The sequence below is a fragment of the Emydura macquarii genome, unplaced genomic scaffold (assembly GCF_026122565.2).
Source record: "Emydura macquarii macquarii isolate MOO-44397 ecotype Brisbane River unplaced genomic scaffold, CSIRO-AGI_Emac_v2 contig_450, whole genome shotgun sequence".
NCBI classification, from domain to species: Eukaryota; Metazoa; Chordata; order Testudines; family Chelidae; genus Emydura; species Emydura macquarii.
Window position 1 is genome coordinate 2,072,834 of NW_027130587.1, and position 15,296 is coordinate 2,088,129.

Here is a 15,296-nt window from a genome sequence, read left to right on the forward strand (position 1 = left end):
CGAAAACAGGCACAGAGCGGTGTGATTTATAGCAGAGCAGGGCCTCGAGGCCTCAACACGCTAGGTGCTGCACAGACAATTGTATTCCAAATAAATAAGAGATGAAGGGGGGGAGGGAAAAGTACCTCAGAGAGGCAACGTAGCTTGCCTAACATCACGCAGGACACCAGCGGCAGAGGCAGGACTAGAACCTAGGGCTTCAGATTGTCGCACCACTGCCCTATCCACTAAACTGCACCGTCTCCCCAGATGGGCACAGGTTTCACCCAGTACAGCAACGTAGATCATAACATTAAACAAATAAAACCAACAATTCAGAGTTCGTAGCTAGGTCTCTGCATGGCCTGACATTCTGTGCTAGTAGAGATCTAAGTGCAGACTGAGGGTGTCATAATCGAAGATTAACAGGTGCTTGGGAAACTTTCATGGTTTCTCAGCCCCCCACTGAGTATGTTCACACCAAGCTTAGACTGTCACCCACTTACACGTTCCCTGTGTATCCGACCCGCTGTCTGGAAGGGAATGAGCAGACCAAGTAGTTACAATGCTGACAGTCAACCAACTTCTGATGGTGCTTAGATCTTCCATGGTCAGCAGTCACTGTAGTAGCGAGCTGGGAAGAATGCAACCTTCCAAGTATGGACAGCAGTGGGTCATTGCCATCCCAACTCCTCGGCTTAGCTGCCTACAGTCCCAGCGTACTGTGCCTCCATCCAGAAGACAGTCTGCTGAGGTCACCCCAGAAATGGGAGACAATATGAAGAACCATGCAGCTGGTACATTAGCTTATCCTGGATACCTTGATGTTGAAAACCAAGATACCCTGGTATTCAAGCTATACTAATTTCAGTTGTATTTACCTTTGCATTACATTTCTTGTGCGGTTACTGGCAAAGAAGCAATTTGCAAAAGCTGGCAATAACCAGGAAACCCTGACTCATCTCTCGGGCACATTAAGAGCCAAAGTTTTAGTTTATTTTTTAGAATTCATATACGTTTCATCTTGGCTTCAGACTACAGGGTAGAACGGGGAGCAGACAATGTCTTGGTCTTTTGGCTAAGGTCAAGTATCCACATGGGGAAAATATGGCTGATATTAAGTGTCTCAATTCAGCAGACAAAGGCATAACCAGATCCCATGGCCAGATGTTGACATTGGGGAAAAAAACTTTAAAAAAAAAAAAAATGAAAGATCGCTTTCTGATCAAAATGAAATTTCCATGGAAATCTTTCGTTTTGGTCAGTTTTCTGGGTTCATGACAAAAAAACCCTAAAAATTCTCAGTAAAAAGCTTTTGAATTTTGATAAAAAAATTTTTTTGAGACGCTGAAGAATTCTCATGGTAAATTTCAGATGAGAACTTATCAACGTTTCCTGCAGAAAATAACTGGCATTTTTGGCAAGAGCTAGTTAAATCATTTGGAGGTCTTTAAATCCTTAGATTGGCTGTCTTCCTAGGGATGTGCTCTAGATAATGCATACGTAGAGAGGGGAAAATAACTCATTTTTTTGGTTTGCTGGCAATTTAAAAATGCCAGGTGCTTCGGAGTGAATGAACAGAACAGCTCATCATCAAGTGATCTCTCCCATCAGCCATTCCCAGCTTCTGGCAAACAGCAGTTTTGTTTTGTTTGTTTCAGATCAACCAAAAATTGAAAATTTTCACTATTTTTGATTAATTGAAAATTCAGAACCAAAGAAAGTCTGAAGTGCTTCACTGAGCAGGAGTCAGCATTCCCCCCCCCCCCCCTCAATAGCCCCTGGCCCCAGGTGGATGACTCAGGTTCAAACCCTCACCTTCCTAACCACCAGACTCTTTGCTATTCTGGGATTCTCCAGAACATCCTATTCTTCAGAAGCTGTTCCCCTTTGTATAAATAAATATTCACTGAGCCACACAGGGAGGAGGAGTCTAGTTTGGTGGCTAGGGCACTCACCTGGGTCAGGGTACACGTGGCTTCCAGTTCCTGCACTGATGAATGCTTAATTTATGCCAAGTGGAACAGCTCCAACAGGAGAGCATAGCAGCACTGCACCAGCACAGCACAGCCAATCATCTGATGGACAAAGCACTCCACTGGGATAGGGGAAATCTGGGTTCAAGTCCTTGCTCCGGGTGGGTATCCCAATCCCTGGTGTAAGGATATCTCTGCCTCTGATTTGTGAATGATGCCTAATTCCTTTCACTGCAGAAATTACTGTGTGAAATTCTATGGCTTGTGCCATGCAGCAAGTGATCACAGAGGTCCCCTTCCGGACCTAGGGCCCAATCCTGCAGACTTACACCCTTGCTCAACTTTATGCGTTCTGAGCAGTCCCACTGAAATGAACAAAACTATTCACATGCATAATGTTAAGCACAGACTTGATATTTCTGCAGGATCAGGGCTGGAGAATCTCTGAATCACAGTGTGTAAGTTTAATAGGTGGCAGATTCATCAACCTTTGCATGAGATGGAGTCAAATACTGACAGACGCAATAGGTTTTCATCTCTTGCTTTACACCGCTTATGTGCATTAAATAAACACAACCAAGTGACAGTATGCTAGTTTTCCTACAGTGACAATGCTGGATGCAGAGGACTGCTGGATAAAGGCTGGAAGCATAGTGGGAAAGCTCACACTGCTGAAGACATAGGTAGCTGTGCAGGGGAACTTCATTACACTTGTGCCTTTTTCAAGAATGTCTCTTATCCTCATGTGGAGCCATAAGATACGGGTCTCTGATTCTGGCAGGGAACTGCTGTCAGCTTCTGTTCAAGGAAGTTATCAGAAGAATTTGTAGGAAAGGTTATTAATATTCAGCAACATAAAGTCGTTTGTGACTAACCCATAAAAGTTGCTTGTATTTATGAAGAGGTGGGATATATTGCCACCTAGCGTCTAGTCAGTAAAATAGAACAGTTACTTACCTTGTAACTGTTGTTCTTTGAGATGTGTTGCTCATGTCCATTCAGAATTAGGTGTGGACACAACACATGCACCAGTGCCGGAAACTTTTCCCCTAGTGGTATCCATAGGGCCGGCTCTAGCGCACTCGTATATAGGGAGCCGCCAGCCCCCCTCCCTCTCAATTCCTTCTTGCTGGAACTCTGACAGAGGGGAAGGAGGGTGGGTTGTGAATGGACATGAGCAACGCATCTCGAAGAACAACAGTTATGAGGTAAGTAACCATACTTTCTCCTTCAAGTGCTTGCTCATGTCCATTCAGAATTAAGTGACTTACCAGCAGTGCCTCTGGAGGTGGGCAGGAGTTCATAGAGGTGATGATCGCAGCACCGCCCTGCCGAACCCAGCATTGTCCCGCGCTTGCTGCGTGATGGCATAGTGGGATGTAAACATGTGTACTGGAGACCATGGAGCGTCTCTACAGATGTCCTAAATGGGTACATGTGCCAGAAAGGCCACTGAAGACGCTTGCACCCTTGTCGAGTGGGCATATAGGGAAGCCGGGGACGTGACCACCCACTTCCTTGTAGCAGGTCCGAATACAGGAGGAAATCCGCTGAGACAACACCCGATGTCCCTTTATCCGATTGGCGATTGCAATGAAGAGCTGCGTGGAGTGAAGGAAGGGCCTTGTTCTGTCAATGTAAAAAGCCAATGCCTTCCTCGCCTCAAGAGTGAAGATGCTCTCCTTATTGGACTTGTGGGGCTTCGGAAAGAACACCAGCAGGAACATGTCCTGGTTGACATCTGGGAGATGATTTTCAACAGAAAGGATGGGTGAAGATGAAGCTGCATCTTGTCCTTAAAGAAAACTGTGTATGGCGGCTCTGAGGTCAGGGCTTTTAACTCAGAGACCCTCCATGCCGAGGTGATCGCAATCAGGAATGCCACCCTCCAGGATAGATGTGTGAAGGAGCAAGTGGCCAACGGCTCAAACAGCGGTGCCGTAAGTCTTGAGAGGACAAGGTTTAGATTCCACTGAGGGACTGGATCTCGTATCGGTGGAAAAAGCCTCTCCAGGGCCTTGAGGAATCTGGATGCCCTCCCGTGGGAGAAGACTGACTTGCCCTGGATTGGAGGGTGAAAGGCCGAGATTGCCGCCAGATGCACCTTGATAGACGAGAAGGTCAGGCCCTCCTGTTTCAGATGAAGCAGACAGTCCAGGATTATCCAAATAGGGGACTTCGTTGGCGAGACATGTTGAGCTGTCACCCAGCAGGTAAAGTGTTTCTATTTGGCTAAATAAGACGCTCTCATGGACGGCTTCCTGCTCTCCAACAGGATCCTCTGAACTTGGGCCAAGTAGTTTAACCACGAAGCAGCCATGCCATCAGGCGCAGAGTGGTCAGATCCGGATGCAGCCAACCTTGGTCTTGAGAGAGAAGGTCTGGTGGTTTCAGTGGGAGTGACCATGGCCTGGTCATCGAGAGTTCCAACAGCATCCTGAACCAATGTTGCCTGGGCCATGTCGGGACTACCAGGATGACCCAGGCTCTGTCCAGCTTGATTTTCATTAGGATGCTGTATATGAGGGGTATTGGGGGAAAGCGTATATAAACTCCTCAACCATGACAGGAGAAAAGCATCCAGCAGGAAGGCATCTTCTGCCCCCAAGAGGGAACAGTATCGGGCACACTTCCTGTTCTCCTCATTTGCAAATAGGTCTACTTGGGGAGTTGCTCACCTCTGGAAAATGCTGTTGGCTACCTCCTGGTGGAGAGACCACTCGTGGTGAGAGCAAAAGGTCCTGCTCAGACGATCCGCCAGAGTATTTTTCTGGCTTGTGTAGAGTCCAAGACTGCACCTATGAACTTGATCCTTTGAGCCGGTGTAAGAATGGATTTTTGCTCATTTATTAGCAGGCCCAGTGACTGGCAGGTGACCTTCACGATTTTGATGCTTCATTGAACCTGCTCCTGTGACCGACCTCAAATCAACCAGTCATCCAGGTAAGGAAAAACCTGTACTTCCCTGCGCCTCAGGTGGGCCGCTATCTCTGCCATGCATTTGGTGAATGCCTGTGGTGCAGTGAAAAGGCAAAACGAGAGGACCGCAAACTGGTAGTACTGTGTGCCCACCGTAAATTGCAGGAATCTTCTGTGGCCCAGAAAAATTGCAATATGGAAATAGGCATCCTTTAAATCAAGAGCAACGTTCTAGTCACCTGGACCCAGGGAGGGAATGATAGTTGCTAGAGTGACCATACGGAATTTTAGTTTTTTGAGGAATTTGTTCAAAGGACGTAGGTCTAGAATGGGCCTCAGTCCTCCTTTGGCTTTTAGGATCAGAAAATAGCAGGAGTAGAAACCCTTTCCTTTCAATGCTTGAGGGATCTCTTTCCCATACGCAGTCGGGCCTGCACCTCATGAACGAGGAGTTGCTCATGAGAGGGTTCCCTGAAGAGGGACAGGGAGGGAGGGCAGGAAGGCGGGAGCAAAAGAAACTGGAGGGTATAGCCAAAAGCCATTGTGTTTAGCACCCAGCAGTCCATAGTTATGGCCCTCCAAGTGGGAGGAAAGGCGCTAGACGGGAAGAAAATAACTGGGAATCTGGATCCTGAGTAAAGTCTAGTAGGCCGCTCCCGGGCACACCTTCAAAAGCCTGGCTTTCCCTTTGAGGGGTGGCGGCTGGGCCCTGATCTCAAGGTCGAGGCCAGTCAATTGCCCCGGCTTTGCTTATAGATTTTATTCCCCCTTCTGTAGGGCTCTGACTGGGTCTGACCCCCAAAGTGCTGCTGATGAAAGGGCCTGAAGTGTCTCCTGGAAGACGACAGGGTGTAGAGGCCCAACGATCTCAGAGTGGCCCTTGAATCTTTCAGCCCATGCAGCCTGGAGTCAGTCGGATCTGCAAAGAGGGTGGAACCATCAAACAGGAGGTCCTGGATGGATTGTTGGACCTCCATCGAAAGGCCGGATGATTGCAGCCACGACTGACACCACTGAAACCATCGCCCACGCAGCGGAGTCTGCTGTGTCCAATGCTGCCTGCAGGGAGGCTCTGGCTACTGCTCTCCCCTCCTCCAGGACTCCTTCAAACTCCTGCTTGGAGGACTGTGGGAAGAAGCTGGCGAATTTCTCCAGCGAATGCCAGATATTATAATGGTACCGGCTGAAAAGTGCCTGCTGGTTGGACACCCTCAGCTGCAGGCTCGCAGTCGAATACACCTTGCGGCCAAATAAATCTAATTTTTTGGCTTCCTTGTTCTTGGGTGTAGAGCTCATTTGTCCCCGCCTGTCGCGTTTCTTGGCCACTGCCACAACCAGCGAATCCGGGGATGGGTGCGTGTACACGTATTCAAACCCTTTGGCAGGCACATATTTCTTTTCTGCCCGCTTAGATGTGGGGGGGATGGGAGGGGAGCAGGGAGGCTGGGGTCTGCCATGATGCTTTGGCGAGCTTCAGCACCCCATCGTGGACCGGGAGGGCTATTCTGGAAGGCGCCGCAGATGTCAGGACTCCAAAGAGTTCATCCACCGGCTCAGAAAGTTCCTGTTTTGAGCCCCAAGTTGGCCACTACCCGAACAGATCTTGATGTGCCCTGTAATTGCCCAGAGGGGCGGCATGAGAGGGGCCCACCACAGCCTCGTTGGGCAAGGAGGATGAGGAGGCAGGAATCTGCGGGGGGGGACTGGATCTCCCTCCCTGATCAGGGAGGCCAAGGAAGGGCTGGCCGAAAAAGAATCTTCCCGGTCCGACCCAACAGCTGCCTCCAGTGCCGCAGCCCAGCCCTTAAACAATGCAGTACCAAAGGCGCTCACCGACGAATGAGAATATGGTATAGTGGCTTGAGGGAATCCCCCCAGTTTCCAATATTGTCAGGGAACTGGCTGTTGTCCTTGCGGCCAGCCTCCGATTTGCCGCGGCATGGGAAACCCTGTCGGCTGCTTGGGGGTAGTCCTTTTGGGGGGAAGGACCACCTCATCCCCCGACTCCAAAGAGCTGAAAGCTGGTGACCATGGGGGTGCTGACGTCACCTGCCCTTCTGCACTGCTTTTTGAGCACCTGGGCTCTGGTGTCAGGGAGCGGTGCCGGGAGCCCGAGCGTTGTTCGTGCCTTGACCATGTGTTGTCCTTAGATTTTCTATACGGACTTTCGCGGTGCCAGGGCTCTGGAGATTCCCCTCGGGGACTTGCGGAGTGGTGCTGGGGATCGGGGAGTGATGGCACTCTGGAGATGGACGTCAGTGCTCGTCGGATTGATACTGATGTTCCAGTGGCCTGGTCCCTGGTGACCAAAGACTTGAACCCGACCCATGCCGATGCAGTACCTGGGAGCGGTGCCAGGATCCCGGTGACTGCAGCGAAGCCGACAAGGAGAAAAGAGGCTGTGCAGTGGCACCAGTGCTGGCTTTCCTTAGACTGGCCTCTGGTCTGGGCCTCCAAGCTTCTGTGCCATCTTACCCTCCTGTGGTGTAGGCGACACCAGCAGGGCCAATGGGTTCTTCATTGCCTGAAAAGGCTCAGGTGTAGAAGGGACCAGTAAACGACGTGGGCCTTTACCACTCCCAGACACTGGTCTAAGTATTGACTGCATGAGAAGGGCCCTGAGTCTAATGCCCTTGGTTCGAAGGTGAAACCCGTTACAGATCTTACACTTTTCACAAAGATGGGCTTCTCCCAGGCACTTCAGACAACTATGGTGCGGGTGACTCAATGGCATAGGTTTCTTGCATGAAGCGCAGGGTTTAAACCCCAGGGACCGGGACATGCCCCAACTCTGGGTAAACTAACAAATTCACTACTAACTAATAAACACTGAAATAACAACTATGTACACTACATAAAACAAAGAACCACTAGGAATACTGAAGCTTGCAGGAGCAAGAGCGTGTTCCATCACCACTACGGGCAGTAAGAAGGAAATTAGGAACCGAGAGGGAGGGGGGCCGGTGATGCCCTAGATACGAGCGCATACGCGCATCACTGCAGAGGGCACTAGAGCTGGCCCTACAGATACCTCTAGAGGAAAAATTTATGGCACCAGTTCATGCAGCGCACACACACCCCTAATTCTGAATGGACATGAGCAAGCACTCGAAGAAGAACCACAAGACTCATTTTACCATCTTCAGTATCAACCTGTTTCTTCAAACCTTTCAGTGCCTAAAAGAGACATGACCCCATCATATTTACCATCCTGAAAGAAAAACTGCAAACAGAGCTAAAATATAATTTGCTTGAGAAACTGGCTGCACAGTGCACCTGATAAAAGAACAGTTAGGACAAGGAGTAAGATTAGGCCTCAATAACTATGGAGGCCCACAGAAAAATCAGATGCATGCACAAAACAGAAATGACAGTTCATGTTCACAATTTTTATCTGTTTGTGGTTTGTGTTGGCTTTGGAACTCACAACTAATAACCCAGCTAAGCCTTCCTGGCATGCACCGTACACAGTTCAGTTGTGAATTACTGCAATGTGCTATTAATCAAGATCTAACATGAGCCAATTCTCTAAACCTATTACAAATTAGCCCAAGCTACTATATAGATGCATTTTCCTTTTCCCCACCAAAGGGATCGTTTTAAGCTCCTCTCATTCTTTAAAAGGAGCAGATATGAAAGTCTGAACTGTTCTGCTTAGTTTCCCTTTTTTCCCCAATGAGCTGTCTAATCCCCACCAAGTCCATACGCACTCTCACGTTGGACCCAGTTTTACTCTGAATTAGACAGGTGCAACTGTCCCTGGAGATCAATGGGAAAGTTACACTGAGGAGAATCTGACCCTTTGCCTATCCACATAGGAGTTTGGGACAGCCTTTCTCCGTAAGCAATGAAGCCCAGTGTAAGTTAGTCATACTGTACATTAAATATTTATTACTGTGCTTACAAGACACTGACAGATTAAGTCTTTCAGCACATTTATCAGCATACTATCCTTGCTTGCTGGGTTTTTTTTAATTAAAGTCAGTCAACAACAGTTCAGTTTGTTGTTCATGTGGAATGCAAGAGCCAGAAGGTGCTGGTGGAAGTGGGGAAAAACAAACTAGTTGAGAAAGCTCAAGAGGTTTCTTTCCTGGAAAGTAGTCTCTGGAATGTGCATTCACCATGGGCGATTCCCCTTCACACCCTGCACACCAATGACAAGGCAATGAGCAACGTCTAGAGGGCATTGTCCATCCCAGCCAAGTATGAATGGGACAAATCGGGTGGGAGCATCACGTTCTACTTCGCCAGTTTCTCCTTCCATGGAATCATTGTAGGTGGTTTCTTACTAATTTTGTACTGACTGTCTATTGTTCACTAGCATGATTCAAATCTACATTTAACAATTTAGTCACTCCATCAGGCAGAATCATCTACATGAACTAAGTGGGGAGATCTGATTTTGGGAGGAAGGGGAAAAGGAAACGTGGTACAGTCTGAAGTCACTTGGATTTTAGTGTCAACTTGCGTGAGAGTGTTCATCCAAAATGGAGAAGAGTATAACATGTTGTATTGTGAAGCAGCCATATGGACAACAAGTTGGCTAAACAAACCCAATCCCGTTTTCATATTCTGATTTCTCCTTTTTTTTTTTTTTTTTTTTTTTTTTTTTTTAAGAAACTGGTCACCCTTGCATAATAAACTGGGAGGGACCACTCCTGCTAGGATTATTTCCCAGAGATCAGTTTATTTTTTCCAAACAAAAACAATTTTAGAAAAATTATGTTTAAGAACAATCTGTGCAAATACAGATTCCATGGCATCCTACTTTTATTTACATATTTCCTATGAGCAGCCTAAAACTTAGAAGAGGTAGGAGAAGACCAGGAAACACTCTGTTTCAAAATAAATAAAGTAAGTATCAGCTTTTATGAATAATCCAGTGCTTCCTTAATGAGAGAGAGTAAAGCCCGGGGGCAGTTTCACCTTTTCTAAAGCAGTTTAATCTTATTTTCAAAGACCGAGCCTCCAGATTTCACAAACAGGAATTAACACCTGCAAAAATAGGTTGTGCATATAAAACTGAACAGGCTTGCAGCTGCCTCAATTCTGAGCTCTCCAAATGAAACAACGGTCCTTCCCCCTTCCTTCCAAAGCATGGATGCAATGTTTGCAGGCTAGAGAGAGAGGTTTCTTTCTAGTTCAGGAACTGTTTCTTTCATCTGCAGAGGATGATTCTAGAACAAAAACCCACAATTAGCAACATTCAAACACTAATCACAAATATAGTTTCACTAGATTTGATTGGCTGTAACTGCTTAAAGCCTAGTTTATTCACTAGCACTTGTGTCTTACGATTGACATTACTGGCTCTGAAAGAATTCTGTATTCATTCGAAGATCAATACAAAGAGAACACTAAGAGTGAAGATCCCACAATATTCCTTCTGCAGACTCACCTATGGCCTGAAAGGGAATGCCCTCTATAAATGTTATGGACTCCAATCTAGCTTTCTGTGATCAGAGACACTAGAAAACACCTATTATAGACGTCTAGTTTGTTCTCTTCACCACTGCAGAATTGTTCTATTTAATACACTTTCTAGTGCTTCTCCAAACTACTTCTTTAAACAGTCCCAAGCAATGGGACTATTTCCCTCAAAGAACTAATTTAATAGATCAGTAAATTTTCTCCCCCGATGGGTTTTTTCCTGTCATTCCAATATTTGTACTTACAGTATTTACCCTGGTACTCCACTAAGTAATTTACTCCCCTCATCTACTTGCAGATAGTGCTATCCCCACTTTAGTTTGCCAAGATACAGTGATTCAACTTTATTCAAAGCCAGTCAATACTCCCAGGCCTATGATCGTTTCTGTTCCTCTTGGTTTACTCCTTCCTAAATTTCTCAATATCTTTTGGGGACTGAGGTGCCCAGAAATGAACGCAGGCACACGAGTGTCACCTCCTTACTCTGTGACATAACCGTATAAGCAGCCCCCACAATGCACGACAAACTCCTGCCCAGTATGCTGTCCCCCATCGCACACAGGTCTCTTCAGTATTACGGCTTCTCTGCTTTCTTCTGCTCACGGAAGATTTGTGTTTAAAGCATTAGGTGGCATTTTTCTAATCCATTGTCATTTTTTGCCTATTTCCCATCAGAGTCCTTTTGTGTTGTTTATTGGTCCTCACATCACCTAAGTTATCACCTTATTCTAGATTAACATGGTTCAGTCTTCATTATTTCATCCAAAGTCTGTACCACCCATTGGATATTTCTCCAACTCTACATTCCCATTTAACAAGACCTGAAAAAGATCTGTTTAGTTCAAAAGCGTGTCTCTTTCACCAATAGATGTTGGTCCAATAAAGGATATTACCTCACCCGCCTTGTCTCTTTTGTTTGTAGTCTTTCAGATAGTAATCCAAATAGATTTGGATAAGAACAGTGCCATCTGGAGTGAAAACTTTCGTAAATTTTGAATACATATTGCAAACGTGCCACTAAAATCCAGTTATATCACATGCCATGACACTTTTATTCTCTAGTTTTATCATTCTACCTACAAAGCCATCAAGTGCGTCAGGCAGGATCTGTTCTTTAGATTAACCCATGCTGCTTGTTCCTCATGATCCCATGATGCCCGGTCCCCCATTTCGATATCCTACTGCTTATGACGCCACAATATTCTGAACAGTTCACAATTACAAGTGGTAGTGTTGGAAACACTCACTAAGATGCATTGAAGACCAAGAAAATGTTTACCCCATTCATCACATGCTGTGTCTCAGATCGGATTAACCCAGATTTAAAAGTACTCAGGCCCTAATCATATTTATGGTACGTCTCCAAAGCAAATAAACCCCATGGCAGGAAGTCTCTGAGCCCAAATCAACTTATTTGGGCTCATGCGAAGGGGCTAAAAATAGCAGTGTGGGTATTCAGGCTGAGGCTGGAGCCTGGCCTCCAACACCCTCCTCCCTTGCTGGGTTTCTGAGCCTGAATGAGACTTGCTGCTGGGGTTTTGGGGATTTTTTTGTGAGGTATACATACCCTTACATTTAAATTCAGGCTTTAAAGAAAAGCCATGGCCAAGTTCATGAGGAGGTAATCCCAATTTGTTCATCCAGTAGTAGAGTTATAGAGTGAATGATAATCAAAAAACAGAAGTAACATATATGCAATGGCTGTTTTACCTTCTCTCAGTTCAAGACCCATAGTAGCCATGTTTCACTTGTTAGAGTTTCAACAAATATACCCACTTCAGTCTATTTACCAAGCCAGCTACGTGGCTCTTGGGTCACCAGCCCATTCTGCAAGCTTTTAAAAATTAACTTTAGTATTTATTTATCTGCAACGATATGAAGGAGAACAGGTCACAAATTTCAACTCACTAACCAAAACACAAAGCCCAAGAACTGGGAACAAAACAGATACCTCACAGGCAGAAGGAGGGAAAGGCTAAGGTACGGCAGGAAAGAATACTGTAAAAAAGATATCAGAACACAACATATTTTGCACTTTTCAACCCTCTTTATCACATGGTCGCGAAGCACTTCACAAACAAAATGTCACTTGTAAGTAAGTATGTGAGGCAATTTAGAGCCTGTTATAACTCCAAACAACCTCCATTAATGAATTCAGATTCGTTCCCCTGTGAGGTAGCTATCCCCATTTGGCAGGTCAGAAAGTGAAATCATGGAAAGGTTATGATGCTTCTAAGGTGAAACAAGCAAGCCAGTAGCAGGACTGAAAGTCACCAGACTTCTATTCTGGCATTTTACATCAGCAGACCACCCTCCCTTCAAAACAGGCCAGCACACCCCTAACCACTGCAACGTTGTTCTAATTCAGATTGAATAATCATGCAGCTTTGATATAGGATTGAAATATGCAACATTTTAAAACCAAACTTAAAACACTGATGGGTTCAGGATGGTGGTACAGCTCTTGGCTGGATTGGAAATCCAACAGAGGGCTGATAAGTCATAGCACTGCCAAGCGCTCATCCTGAAAGGAGGCAGTGGGAACAGGGAACTAGGATGGGAAAGGAGAACACAATCCAGGTTCTTTATACATCACTCTTGATTGCTAATCCACTGGTTTTGAATACCAGTCAGTCATTTACCCAACCTGTGGCACAAATTCCTAGCAGCTCTGACAAGGTAGGAGAGATGTTTTTAGATAAGGTATGCTGCAGTGCTCTGTATTTTAATTAGAGCAATGCATCTCAACCATGCCAATGCTCGGCCACCTTCCACCCCCATATTAGACACACACAGCTCTTCTCGTATGTCCCTGATAGGCATACTTAAAGATAATCACTTGATGCTTCCACTGGCTGTTAGTTGTGGTTTTGGGTGTCTAGCCTGGTATATAAGCTGCAGATAGTGGGGCTTCTTGTGCATCTAAGGGGAGGGGGGGGGAAAAAGGATCAAACTGAGAATATTCTATGATCATGGCTGCTATTTGAAGTAATAAAGTCTTTGCGTGCAGCTAATTAAAAATATTCAAGCTGAAACCCTAAAGGCATTTCAAGGAGTGTTTGATCAGCTCATCTCTTTCATTTCCACCTAATGGCTACATAATCACAGAGGAAGCGGAGGGGGACTGTGTGGCCTTGAAGATGAGAGGGGCTGGACTGCGTTCAAGAGCCTGCTTGCTCCCTCAGGTAGGAGAACTACATGCTCCAACTAGGACAACACTCCAGTGTTTCTTTCCTTCCTTTAAAAGCGGTCTGGCAACAACCACACAAAAATCAAACACCAGCATATGCTTTCAAGCTCAGAGAGAAGTCTGCTATTGCTGGCTATTTTAATTCACAGGCTTCAGGAAGACGAAAGGCAAAATCAATCATGAATTTATAGTTAAAATACCATTTCATAGGTCATTTAAAAGTCACAATTGCCTTTATTCCGCATTTAAAACAGATAATGCACAATGTTTAAGATTTTTAATTATTTTAGCAGCCACACTGGTGCCTGCAGAGTCAGATCAGCAGCAATGCAGCAAGGCTGCGAAGAGAGGCCGGTGGTTGCTTCTCCAGCTCTGCTTTCCTGCCAGCCTCTCCAAAGGCAGTGGGAAGAGCAGTGCTGAACAGCCATCACTTACACCAGAGCTGGGGCTCTTCCAAAAATATGCAGGCATGGAATCTGGAAAATAAGAACTACACGCTTCTTGACAAGGCACCAACCCCATAATGAGAGTCCCTTCTCTTTAAGCCTCTCATTAAATCCAGGTTTGATACTGGCAGCTCTCGAGGTTCTCACTGAAATGGGTCCATCTGCTTGACAGCACACCCATCTAGCCACATGGAAATATCCCACTGCTGGACCTCAATTGACAAGCCAGACAACTGGAGGCACAAGGCCTCCCTCGTTGAGATGGCCGCTGAGTTAGCTGCGTCCGAGGCTGCCTGGAGGGAGGCTCGGGCCACTGTCTTGCCTTCCCCCAGTATGGCCACAAATTCTTGCCTTGACTCCTGAAGCAGAGTCAGTAAACTTGGAGATGGAGTCCCATATGTTAAAGTCATATCTCCCCAGCAAAGCTTGCTGGCTGGATATGTGCAGTTGCAGACTAGCAGTCGAATAAACTTTCCTGCCGAATAAGTCAATTGCCTCTTAGCATCTTTATTTTTGGGCGCTGAACTCCTCTTGTTGGAAGTCTGTCCCTTCTTGTTGTCCATTCCATGAGATGTGCGCGCGCTGAGGAGGCTACCAAGGACTCTGGAGAGTCCGAATGGGGTGTGAATACAGGTATCCAAATCCTTTGGCAGGAACATAGTACTTTTTCTCTGCTTGCTTAGGAGTAGGTGGCAGACCCTCCTGTCTTCTCTGCACCTCCCCCAAGAGTCCCTCGAGCTATGGTGCTGAGCACCCATTGGTCTTTTCATGGAGGTGACCATAGAGTCTGGTATTTGTGCTTGAGCCTGATTGGGATGATGCAGCAGGAGGCTGTCCCTGGTGGCGTTTGTAACCCCTACCTTTCTTTCTATAGGGTTTATGCCTGGTCTGGCCCACAAGTCTCAGACTGCTTGGCCCTGAAATGTGTCCTCTAGGATATGCAGCCCAGAGTCAGTCTGTTCAGAGAACAGGGCTGAACTGCTGGACCTCAGGCCTCCCTCGTTGAGGGCATCAGTCGGGCCACTGTCTTGCCTTCCCCCAGTATGGCCACAAATTCTCTTGACTCCTGAAGCAGAGTCAGTAAACTTGGAGATGGAGTCCCATATGTTAAAGTCATATCTCCCCAGCAAAGCTTGCTGGCTGGATATGTGCAGTTGCAGACTAGCAGTCGAATAAACTTTCCTGCCGAATAAGTCAAGCCTCTTAGCATCTTTATTTTTGGGCGCTGAACTCGTCTGTCCCTCTTGTTGGAAGCGGAGGCTACCAAGGACTCTGGAGAGGGGTGTGAATACAGGTATCCAAATCCTTTGGCAGGAACATAGTACTTTTTCTCTGCTTGCTTAGGAGTAGGTGGCA

The 15,296-nt window shown here is 46.4% G+C and overlaps 1 protein-coding gene across 3 annotated transcripts in view; it reads right to left on the reverse strand.

The window, feature by feature from the left end:
- Positions 1 to 9,536: 9,536 nt before the first annotated feature.
- The window catches only part of FKBP6 (FKBP prolyl isomerase family member 6 (inactive)), a 30,389-nt gene continuing 24,629 nt past the window's right edge, over positions 9,537 to 15,296 (reverse strand). For all 3 annotated transcript variants that reach the window (XM_067537757.1, XM_067537753.1, XM_067537754.1), the window contains one exon: positions 9,537 to 10,051. In XM_067537757.1, the coding sequence (XP_067393858.1) occupies positions 9,992 to 10,051 (60 nt within the window). In that variant the 3' untranslated portion in view covers positions 9,537 to 9,991. The remainder of the gene's footprint in view (positions 10,052 to 15,296) is intronic.